The 13,124-nt window shown below is 33.8% G+C and overlaps 1 protein-coding gene across 7 annotated transcripts in view; it reads left to right on the forward strand.

Moving 5' to 3' along the window:
- The window catches only part of HGF (hepatocyte growth factor), a 70,238-nt gene that overhangs the window by 12,510 nt on the left and 44,604 nt on the right, over positions 1-13,124 (forward strand). For 6 of the 7 annotated variants that reach the window (XM_031454781.2, XM_064487629.1, XM_064487630.1 and 3 more), the window contains 3 exons: positions 1,313-1,427; positions 6,433-6,575; positions 12,601-12,721. In XM_031454781.2, coding sequence (XP_031310641.1) covers positions 1,313-1,427; positions 6,433-6,575; positions 12,601-12,721 — 379 coding nt within the window. The remainder of the gene's footprint in view (positions 1-1,312; positions 1,428-6,432; positions 6,576-12,600; positions 12,722-13,124) is intronic. The other variant, XM_031454780.2, reaches the window with a different exon arrangement.

Below are 13,124 nucleotides of genomic sequence, written 5' to 3' on the forward strand. Positions count from 1 at the left end.
GGTACTTTATCAAGAGCGTTTCCCAAAGTTTCCATAATTCTATTATCACCTTCCTCTGTTTATTTCTAGGAGCATCTCCTGGAGCTGATATTCTCCATATTCATTTTATTAGTTATTAGTTTAAGACATTTTATAAAAAAGCAAATTTTGAGCTTACTATAGTTTTCTAAATTTTAGCAACTTTGGATAACTAAGTTTTAGTGATGATTGCAGAAAACAAAATGTGGAGGTTTTGAATTTAGTTGGATCTATTAGTTGGATCTATTCCTACTTATATAATTTTTAAAATCTTTAAGAGAAAGATTTGACCACATTATTTGTCAATTTGTCTATTTTAGTAGTCTGATCCTGTATTCACAAGGTATTTACTTTGTTCAAAAGCAGATTTATATCAATAAAATAATGTTAAATAAGTATGAATTTTACAAAATGAATTTCTCATCACACAAAATAATAATCATGAATTATATTTAGGATAGTAATATTTATTTCAATTTTAATGCTTTCTTAAACCACATTGTGTTTTATTAAATTTAGGTATTGGTAGTATACAGTTATTTCTTTGTTAATGCGGAAGATGTTTAAATTAAATTAAATTTAATTCATGGTAGAAAATAAGATGATCTCTGTACATCTCAATAATTCCATAAATCCTAAACATAATTCATAACCTAGTGTAAAACTACCTCCAATCTTTAGGTTGCTAACAACTGAATATACTATTATTTGATAGGAATATACATTTTGTTTCAATTTGATTGTCCTATAATTTAGCAGCTGATACGTTAGCAAAGATGGAAAATAATAATCAACATAATATAATCATCATATATACCCACATACACAAAAACCCACACAATTTTACCGATAAAAAGACAAATTAGTTCTATTATCTTAAAATAACTTTCTAAATTCAGTAAAGGTTTACAAATCATTTAACATTTGTTTTTAATATATTTTTTTAAACAGTCTGTTTATCTGAGCAAATCATTGTGCCAAATTGAATTCACCTGGCCAGCTCAGTATATAGACTAATCTACATTAAATATGTAAACTAATTTCTGCAGTTATCCAGGTACATAGTTGCAAACTTAATACTTCTCAATAGACTTTCTTCTGTTTTGGATCACTATGAAATGTATTAGTTTGGAAATATTAGTAGAATCCTTAGGCAAAAAATTTCATTTTGATTCGTGATAGTTTGCAACTATTAGTTACTTAAAGATTTAAATGGAATTTTATCTTTTAATTTTTAATATATACAGTATATGCTACACATAGTTATAACTTTTTTTCCACTTTATTCTAATAGACTACATTAGAAACTGCATCATTGGTAAAGGAGGTAGCTACAAGGGAACGGTATCTATCACTAAAAGTGGCATCAAATGCCAGCCCTGGAATTCCATGATACCACATGAACACAGGTAAGAATAGATGAAGAAAAGAGGCTAGAGCCTCTCTTTTATGTATTTATTAGCAATCCCAGGTTACCCTTCAGAATAATCCTACAGTTCTATTATAATTTAGCCAACTTCACTGAATTTTATTAGGCCGAGTCTTGTGTGAATTCATAACTGATATTAAACCAGGATTAAAAAACTATTATTAAGATGTGACCTAATGTTATTTCACCTCAAAATCTCAATTTACAGATCGTGGTATTTGGAAATAAATAATTTAAAAATATTTTTCCCTCTCTTTGCCTTAGAGAAGGCACAGCACTCTGCAGTTGGAGTGGAGAGGCTGATGATGATAAATTGGAGGTGGATCAGATCCTGACCTTACCCCGGGCAGGACTGTTCTTTAACCATGGTGGCAGAACATTAAAATCGCCTGCCATAAGCCCTCAATGAATCCTACCACCCAGGTGTCCACACAGTCCAATCAAATCAGAATCTCTTGAGGGATTCTGCATTTTTAAAAAAGAAACTCCCCACATGATTCCAAAGCACAGCCAAAATTGAGAAGCTCAGTTAAAAACTCATGCCTCAGACTGACCAGCTCTCCCATTTCACCTAGTGCCTAATGACTGGAGAAAGCTTCTTATTTCTTGGAAATTAAGTGTCTACACTTAAAAGAATTGTGTTCATTACAACAGATGAATGCTATTTAAACATGAGTAGACATAGCATCTATACTCATTAGTCTGAGAGTTTTAACTGCAGAGGAGAAACACAGATATCTAATATACCCATTAGAGAACAAAATATAGCCAGAATTTTTCAAGACTTATTTCACAAACAATTTTCATAGGAACTAAAGTAGTTTAAAACAGCTCTCCCTGGTTATTAAATGCATTAGAAGATTTAGTTTACCATGTGCCTAGTTGTTGAGTGGTTTACCTCATTTAATTCCCCAAGAACCATATAGTAGGTGATTTTATTAGATCAAATTTTTATATGCTGAAACTTCAGGACAAAGAGTCTTAGTAATTTTTCAAGGTCATGCACAACTAGCAAGTGGTATGGCCCAGCCAGTGTCATTCTATAACCTGTGCTTTGAACAATCCCAGGACCTGGAACACTCAGAAGATTAGTAGGACACATGCTGTGATTTATTTTTGCAGTAGTAGTATTGACTTGCCTTGGTGAATCCACTTTTTATTTCATTTCAATAATTTCTTGGAGGGGTCATAACTATACAAGATAATTTCACTTTAGTAAACAGAGAGGAGTTCACTGGCCCACATACAAAGAATAAAAGTTGGTTGCTCCACAATGGGATCAATCCTATGATTCTGGCCTAGTTAACACCAGCTAGTAAGTGTCCAAGTGGATCAGCTTGACAGTGACAAGACAATGTCAATGACACAGAACTAATTTTTTTTTCCCAAATTAATTACTTATAATTATACATGAATATCTCTGAAACATAGTATTATACTTCTATTCAAACAAACAATGTAATTCATTTTGTCCTCTCATAAAGATCTGCATGGTGTCACTCCCTGCATACTGAGGAATATATTTTTCTTAAATAGATAGATCTAAGTTTTTCACGAACAAAGGAACAGCATTTGAAATCAATCCTACCCTAGTTGAGGAGAGTGCACTGCACTGACCCACCAGAGGTCTTATTTCAACCCAAATTCTCTATGACTGTGAGTCTCTGTTACAGGAGTACATGTGAAATAGATCTCCCTGGGAACTGGCTCCCCAGTCTAATCAGCTCTTCCACCAGCAAACATTTCCTTGTGATATAGAGCTTTAGGGCTGAGAGGACCTTGTACATTAAATTATTTTTTTATATTCAATGGGAGCAACACAATTTTCATGAATTAGCAGCTTGGAATATCTATATGATAGCTTAACACTTTGAAGTGTTAAAGATTAACTTTATGGAAAATGGCAAAAGAATCTATCTATATATCTACCTATGTATCTATTTATCTATCTATCTATCTAGAGGAGTGATTTATCATTGATTCCCTAAATTGAAATATTTTACAAGTGGCTTAATGGGAAGATGATGATAGATGATGAAATTAGTATAGAAGCTTAACTAGAAAATCAGGTGACCTGATATCTACATCTGTATCCTTCACTGGCCACCCAGCATTCATTAATGAAGCAGATGATGGAATAGATCAAGTTTCCTATGAACACTGTTCATATTAAAAGAAAAGAAAAGGTGGCTAGCACCCAGACGATCTAATTTCTATTTCAAAGCATATTTGGATATAACTCAATTTTAAATATTTCTTCATTTATTCTCTAAAAATAAAGCCTTGCTCACAAGGACAAAGAACCAAAAATAGTATGTATGTGAATAAAAGTTTATTACAGAGCCTACTGACTGGCACAGGGCTTGTTTGTAATAGGTTCTCATAAACATGTGTTGAATGAACATGAAACTGCAAAGAGCAGGGCGAGGCTTCATCCTTTGGTCAAGTATGGGATACTAGAGAAAAGCAGACTAAAACCTCAGGACACAAAAGAAAACCACTTACTTTGGGTAAAGACTTATATATACCAAAGAATGAAGGGAAGAGGTGACCCAGACAGTGCTTTACCCTGCATGTCCTAAAAAGGAATTTGATATGCATTGATATGGAATTATGAAAAGCAGTGCACCTTTTCTTTTCAGTTTTCATTTTACTAGTCCAGTGAGAAAACTTTATTCATCTTTCAGCCATATCTAGTTTTGATTTCGACTTTATCTCTCTTCCTTCCTACTTGTATTTTTCCTACTAAACTGTTTACTGACTCATTCACTACTTCCTTCATAGCTTCTTTAGCTTTATGAATCCACTGGAAAGGTATATGTGTGTGTTTCTCTGTGTGTGTGTAACAAAAATCTCTAAAACTGTGAATGTTTTATATGTGTGCATTTAACATGTGGTAAGTCATTATTTAGTTTTTAAGTAAACTTCATACATAAAGCGATGCAAAATAAAGGACCTTGTAATACTCTAATTCATTCCATTCATCTTATAAACAAAGAAGTTGAAAACCCAAAGAGTAAATAATTGTCTAAGGACTAGTCCAGTGACAATGGGGCAACAATGTAGATTACTGTGATTAACAATAATTTAATCATACTACTATACTATACCTAAGCTTTTTCAGAAAATAGAGTTACAGGGAAATTTAGGTAAATTTGATTAATGTACTGCTTTATGAGAAATGTATGGTAAAAAGTCAGTTTTGTTTTTATCACAAAAATGAGTATTTCATTATAAATTTACTAAAGTTAGAGAACTGGCAAAAATAAAAGGAGATAAATTTCAAACAATGGCACAAACAAAAGGTATCTTGAATTATTCTTGAACAATAGGGCTAAAACTAAGATGAAAGATGACTAAGTTTTCCTTTGAAAATTAAACAGTGTAAGGAATTGTGAAATCATAAGCTTTGATTATATCATAATTTTTCTCAATCATATGGCCTAATGTCTAATTTTGGTTTGCCAAACTTAAAATGCTGGTGAAGTAAGGATATAAAAATCTTTCTTTAAACACATTTGGGAGTTTCATAAAGCTTATAATACTTAATAGATTCCTTGAAAATGTTTGGTTAGTAGTAAGTCTTTTAGAATACTCTTTTTTTACCAACAATTTATATTTTCTGAAGACTTAACTCTGGTATATTTGGTGTCCGAATTAAATAATTTCGTTGCAGAATGTTGCTTGGTACCCAAGGCATGTCCATATTTATTTTGTGCCACAGCATAACGAAAAATGATTATTTCTTAACTAGAAGTTTCAATGGGTAGGAAACACATCTAAATGGTATTAACTGAGAAACTAAAATCCTTCGACTTCATTCTAATTTAAGAACCATTTAGAATTCAGAGATCAATAAAAGTAGAAATTAAGTTTTATAGGGAAAATTGAACTGATTATTAAAAACGTAACCAGATTTCACAAAAAAGTGCTTACTAATGTTTGCTACAGATGTATATTGTTTACTTATGATTTTTTGTGTGCAATCTAGGAGACACATGCAGCATCACTGAGGCCAATGCCACAAGTACTACAAAAGAATAAAAAAGGGCTTTGGAGTTTTCTGCTATTTTGTCGAAATACCTTATGCTGGGAACAAAATTATAACTAGGGCTTTAGAAATTTTAAATGAAGGTAATGTATTGCATTCTGCACTCAATGGCCAACTATTATGAACTAAACCTGAAAACACCAAGCCCCAGTCACAGTGAAAATTATTAATATTTTTAAAGAAAATAAGCAATTCTGTTTTCTACTACGACAGACTAAAGACTACTAAGTGGAATGTGTTTAGTAATAGGTAGCATGTACTAGGTGTCAGTTATTCTCTTATCTCTTTGAACTTCTCAAACAACCATATAAGGTGTAGATGTTTTAAGTTATGGTCTGCTCTGTGCACTGGTAAGCTAACAGGCTGAAAGAGGCTAAATTACCTGCTGGGGTCTCCAGCTAGAAAGACAGAAAGGTGACATTTGAGTCGAGGTTCAATTTGATTCTAGACCCTTTGTTCCTGTTACTTCATCAATCTGTTTCTCAATTGTGCAGGAAAAAGGGGGGCTATTCTCCATAAAAAAAGTAAAAAAACAAACAAGTAATTATCTCAGATAAGCAGTGTAATAGAGAGATTTCAAGGTCAGGTTCAGTGTTTCTGCAGTTCTTTCCTAAGTGGCTTTCCTCAATCGCTTGATGCCTTTGAGTGGAACTTTGAAAGTGTCAACTAGGTTCTAGGATAATTGACTCTTAGTAAATCCACAGATGAGTCATTGTTAATGATGTTGAATATGAGAATTCAGTTAGATAAATGTTTTATAAAAGTATTTTTAGACTGGATGGAAATGACAGAATTCAAGTAAATATAAGAAGGTCTGAGACAGAATAAAGAATTTCTCTATTTTCAGGAAAACATATCCACTAGTTAGTGAACTTAATAGGCCATAAATAAGTTGCATGCTCTTATACTGTAATGATTATCATTTTAAAACTAGCTTTTTGCCTTCGAGCTATCGCGGTAAAGACCTACAGGAAAACTACTGTCGCAATCCTCGAGGGGAAGAAGGGGGACCTTGGTGTTTCACGAGCAATCCAGAGGTACGCTACGAAGTCTGTGACATTCCTCAGTGTTCAGAAGGTAAATGAACCTGAATGCCGTGTGGGGCGCTCTGCTCCCCCTTTGTGTAAAACTGCAACTCGCATTAAAGGTTAACAGAATTAATGAATACGATGTTCATTCAAATGCAACCATAGATTATTATTTCAGCATTTTTACAGGATGTTTTAAAAAATGATTATTAAAAACTGATTATCATCAGACTAATGCAAAATAATGGAGTGAGTTATCAGTTTGAATTTCAAAAGAGACTGAGTTACCTCTCTGGGGAGAGTAAAACTTTGGGCTTCCTCATCTACTGTTTTAAACTCACATACCTCAAAATCTGCTCCCATACATCACCTGACAGGAGCCACATGACACTTGTCCTTTATGAGTCACTAATTTTCCTCATCCAGCACCTGCTTCTGCAAAAGTTTTCTCAAACCTATCCTGGAGTGGTGTGGCAAGGGTATACAAACCCAGAAGAGAATAAGGGAGCAGGTCACTGAAAGTTTGAGAGCCCCATGTGTGTTTTGGTGAATATGTGACTAAATCTGATACACAGACTGCAACTGAATACCATTCAGAATGGTATCCAAAAAGATCAGAACAGTAGATCCCAAGCTGTCTGGAAGGCAGACACTCTAAATCCATGTCTACGTTTCCACCTCCTCTCACAAGATAAAAAAGGGCACAGTCATTACTTTCACAGTGGAAATGGAATGACTGACAAGAAGGAAGAGTAACCATGTCAGCATTGTATGTAGTTTCATTTTTTTTTTTTAAGTTACCTAGTTACTGAATAGTTGGCTTTTTAGTTTTGTCAGAAACTAAAGTTCTAAAAATCTAAATGAAACGGATTAAATTCTGATAAAAATTTAGTAGGATTTTTAAGTGGGGTGGGGGGACTGCTGGAATGCTGTCCAACTTTTATAGTAAGATATCTACCTATTTGTTATTAACCAAATATTCTTGAACTAATTCTTCCACAATATTCATTAAATATTAGGTTGATATTTATCACATGGAAAGGCCATTGTTAGCTAATTGTCATAGAGAAGGTGAATTTGTTTTCTGTTGTTAGTTAATTTAAAATTCTTGACTTCATGTGCTAGAGCCAGTTCCATCTGTTTGTAAATTCTTACTTTCCATTCCATATCATATTCTGTTCACTATAACTTCTTCATTGTTTTCTTTTCTTTTAAAAATAATAAACTGATCTGTGATAACGTAATGGATAAGTCTGTTTTGTATGAATAAGTCTGTATTTAATATTTGTGTTAAATTTACACATGGAAGAAAAACTCTACTTTTAGGGAACTCTCCAATATCACAGTTTTCTGAGGTTGAAAGTCATTGACAAGGAGTTTTGTTTGTTTGTTTGTTTGTTTATTTATTTATTTATTTATTTGACCTGGGACAGTGTTTTCCAGGGAAAGGTAACTTGGTCAAACTTCAAACAGTGTAGCATTTATGTTACCTGCCTAGCACATGGGAATGTGATTTTTCAACCTCTGGTGGTGAAGGTTGATAAGAACCTTCGTCAAAATACACTGGCATAGATTTGAACTAATAGGCAACATAGAATAAATGTGGTAGAAAAGAAGTGATTGGAAAAATTTCTGGTAATCCTTATGTCATCAAAATATATGTCTCTAATATTTTTTAATACTTTGTGGTCTCTGAGCCCCCTTAGAAAAGGACATAGCTCATTGATATCAATGGCACATGCTGCTAACAGTCACCTTGGCACTAAAGGTTGCAGATATCCTTCTTTTGGAAACAGGCAGAAGTCTGACATGGGTAGAAGAACGCTTCTGTGAGAAAAGTAACCAACACCTGCCTGTAGGCTCAACGTATTTCAGGGACTGTGAATTGAGCTGTGATATTTACATTTGTCCTAAAATGAATAAGGTTTTAACAGAATTTTAATGAAGAGGATCTAAAATAAGAAGCATTCTCAATACATTAATAGAGAAAAACAGATCTACTTATAAAATGGATACTACTAAATATGCAAAATAATGTAGAAATGATATGTTCCTATTAAAATACAAATATAAGGGAAAAAACCCTCAAAATCCACAATATTCAATAGTATGGCAGGTGAAACACTTTTATCTATGGATATTATTTTATTAAATATCGAGTTCCAAAGGTTACGTTATTATGGATGAAACAGCAATGATCAAATCATTTTGTATATTTTAAAATTAAATAAGATAAATACCTTTGGTCAAACTTTGGACTATTCTTTTTGAAAAAACATGTAGAGCAGTACATATTTCTTTAAAATTTTCTAACTATATTAAAGTCTTTGCTAAATAATCATCTGAAATTTGTCCACAATGTTGGTTCATTAAAAAATACATCTGATACCCAAAGGTTAAAGTTATTTTCTTATAATTTAAACCTTTAAAATATATTTGCATTCCAAAAGAAAATTAATATTCACTTACCACATTCAGAGCCTTACATAGTTATTATTATAATAATAGAAATTATTACCATTAATGTTTAATTCAAAGATTATGGAAAACTCAAGTATATAAAGTTCGATTTCTTACTTTAACATTTGCTCGGGATTTAAAATATAGCAATTACTAGTCACTGCAACAGATTTTTTTCCCTGATTGTCAAACATTTGAGTAAATACACTTTATTAAGCCATAATCACTATTTTTCAAATACCTTAAACTTAAAATTCCAAATAATACTGCTATAACTGTATGTGTGTAATTCCAAACTCCGTGTGGTAAAAGACTTTTACAACCAAAGACTTAAATAAAACTATAAATTTGGTAGACCATTCAACTTTTAAACATTCAGTTTTGCTGAAGAAATCACCAGCAGGGATTTGTCTGAGAGATATTTTCAAAATAGTTGTTTTAGTTTGTAAACTCAGATCACTTGTGGTTTTATGGTTGAGAAAAATGGAACACAATACTTTGTTAGTTTAATTGGTTTGTATGATGAGAAAGATGTTAAATTAACCCTACTTCTATTACAATTCATGTGTAGTTTTTATAGTTTTCTACTGTGATTTAGGCCAAAACTATAATTAGATGAAAATATTCTACTTATGAATAGAAACATTTATTTAGTTTGAGTTTATGTGATCTTGGATTGTTTGTTTTTTAAAGGGAAGAACTTGCTGGAATGGTTAAATAATACTCTGCCAGCAATAAGGTCAGAAGGAAATAGAGCAGGAAGTGCAATCCTCACCCTCTTGCATTGTTACATAGATCACGCTTCCACCTGATTCCTTGAGTAGGTGAACTTGCTTCCCACCTGTACTGCCTGATTATTTTTTTGGAAAACTTAGAAGATTTGTGGAATTCTTAAAGTGTGAAAAGTCAATATGAGCTCAAAATTTACCTATCTGGAAGTAATTTTTACGACTAACCTGATGCTTTGATGCACAAACGGTTCATCCTTGGGTAAGATGGCCAAGCTCGTTGCTTTCCCACAGCCTCCTTTCCTCCAGCCTCTAATGGGTGAGAATCCAACAGGAGGGCAACCTGCTATTGGAAACAAGAGGGCAGAGGTAGTGAGGATGATATTGAAAAAGGCAGGGACATTGACTTTTTTTTAAAGTTTTGATATTAGGCTATCTTAAAGTATGACCAGTTAGAGTATGTAGGAAACAAATTAAAATATATAGGACAAAAAGGCAATTAGGGAGAATGGTAAGAGCACTGGATTGTGCATCACAGGACCTATGTTCCTGGCACAGATTTGACATTTTCTGTTTTAGGTAAGTCCCTTAAAACTTCTGTGAGCCTTGTTTTCCTCACTATAAGGATCAAATGATTTCTTACATGTTAAAAATACTGAATAATCAAAGAATATATAACCATAATGTATTTAGTATCTAAGGCCTATCGCAGGATACATTTAATTCCCACCCCAACGATAACTTTCATTGCCTTCCAAAATCTAACATTATTCTTGTTAACTTTTACTATTTTTCAATCTCATTAGATCTGTACCTGCATTTGTAACTGTTACTTCACTTTATTATAAACACAGCACATTATTTCATGTTTCTGTACCATTTTATGTTATTTGACCCTTTAAAATTTACCCACATCTCATCCATCCTTCAGATCCAAGTAAAATCTAGTCTCTCCTAAAAGCCATTACTGCCAAATGCTAAGAAGTTTCAGAACTGAATAAGTTGCTACGAAATTGCAATTCAATGTGAGATCCAAGGACCAGCAGCATCAGCATCCCCTGGGAGCTTGTTATTGATGCCCCAGTCCCGATTCACTGAATCAGAACCTGCCCCTTAACAAGATCTCAAAGTAACTTTTATGCACGTTAAAGTTTGGAGAAGCATCAATTGATCACTCATGCTGGAAAAATAGTCATCTTATAGAATCACCTGTTTGATTTGTGTAGTTTTCCTGCAAGAAAATTAAAAATTCTACAGTTTCTGGAGAAATATTTTGTAATGATGCCCCTAACACAGCTTCCCAGGAAATAACTTTATTCACTCTAATTAGAAAAGGATATACCCTTATAAACTGCATTAGCTGACAGAGACAAAATACGTATATTCTGATTCCTAAGCACTATTAAAGGTTAGAAATTGTACATGTGGATATGAGCGATCAAAGTATTCTACTTTTTTGCTTAAAGCAAAGGAGCAAACGACAACGATAAATGTTGCATCATTTTCTGTAAAGATATCAAACCTTGCATTCTTTTTAAAATAGGAACTAAGTTAGTCTGTATCCCCACTCAGATGGAAAGCTGAAATGTGATAATGCACACCCTATGTGGAACTGACCGTGGCTAACCAGAGCACTTTTATCAATATGCTCTTGGACTCCTCTCATTTATAGTTCAGGTGCTTACTAACTGTTGTCTGGGGGAACCTCAGTATCAAGAGAGAGGAAGGGGAACTGGTTCCTTGTCTTAGTTCATAGATTAGCCTACACAAAAGGAAGCAGATGGATCAAGCCAAATGGTTTCTTGTTCCAGGGAGTTAATAGTTAATGTCCTTTTAGATTATAAAAATCAAAGGCTCAAAAGTGATGATTCTAATGATATATCCTAAATTACTACAAATACTCATTAGGCTAGATCCCGGTGGGTAAAACTAAACACTGATCTTTTCCCACTTCAGCTAGTGTTAGATGATCAGTAATCACAAGATACAAATGATGTGTTTGGGGAAGTTTGCCGGATTCATAGGAAAGCCAAGCAATGATTTATTCCACAGGATGCCTGCTGTGCTACAAATCAACCTGTCCATTTGAGAAGTCTCCTTTTCAGCTAGCTGATGCGATTCAGAGTTTTCCGTATGACATGAGAGGGCAGCCAGGAAAGAACTATTAATTAAACTCACAGAATCATCAGTAAGATCCTGCATAATTAGAGGAGCTTATATATTTTAAAAACAGTGAGTACAAGAAGTTCAATACTAGGTCACGTTTCCATCCTAAGCAGATAAGAATGTAAGTCTGCCCAGTTGTTCAAGATGGATGTTCACTAATGGAAAGGAACCGTGATTTCATCTTAAAATAACTATATTCTTTGAATAGTACCAGATTTCTATTCGAAGCTGGTCTCTCAAATCTATCTGGTCCTGATCTTGGCATTAAATGTAGGAGGATGATGTATATTCATTTTAAATCGTGTATTTTCTTTGTATGTGTTGGAGGGTAAGTTGAGAGAGGCACACTGCGGTGCTGACCCAATAGATACTGATTTTAGACCCACAAAGGGAAAATCCTCAAGGGTGTAATTCGTATTTTCAGTTTCAGTAACCTTTTAGACAGTTATTACAAAATTAGAAAGGCAGCATCTCAGCTCTCTGGTGAATGTGTATGACACTAACTACAAAAACCCCACTGAACCTGTATGAAGAGTGCTGTAGGGAGGATTTTATGCCACTATAATGGACTTTAAGCCCTAAGTTAGAGATAAAATGCTATGTATGTTTTTCTAAAAATCTCTTTGCTAAACAGGTGATTTACTGTTCTTTAAGTGGAACAGTGGTGCTCTTGATTTTGCTGTCAGAAGCAATTAACATGCCATGCTTTAATTTTATTAGTTGAATGCATGACCTGCAATGGGGAAAGTTATCGAGGTCCCATGGATCATACAGAATCAGGCAAGATTTGTCAGCGCTGGGATCATCAGACACCACACCGGCACAAATTCTTGCCAGAAAGGTAAAATACCACCAGATTACACTTCCAATGATTCTTTTTACAAACTGTTGTTTGCTCCATGACAAACTTCCGTGAACATTCTTTTCTATGTTTTCCTGATAGTCTTGGGGCAAAGGGATTTATGATGAGGTATATGAGAATGCTGGCTACACCTTCAACTGGTCTTGACTGACAAGGTTCAGGATGGTCCTGAACACAGGATTATCAGTGGGTGCAAAAGGGAAGCAATAGTAGAAGCTTTTTCTTTCTCTTCCATAGCAGGAAAAAGACAAAAGCTCATTTAACAATGACCATTTTGACAAGCTCAAACAGGGGATGGAGACATTGTTGTTAAATAAAAGCCAATCTCTTTCCAGTACCGCATCTTCAGTAACTTAGGTAAAGTGCGGTCAACATGTGACAC

This window comes from Camelus dromedarius, chromosome 7 (genome assembly GCF_036321535.1).
Source record: "Camelus dromedarius isolate mCamDro1 chromosome 7, mCamDro1.pat, whole genome shotgun sequence".
NCBI lineage: Eukaryota > Metazoa > Chordata > Mammalia > Artiodactyla > Camelidae > Camelus > Camelus dromedarius.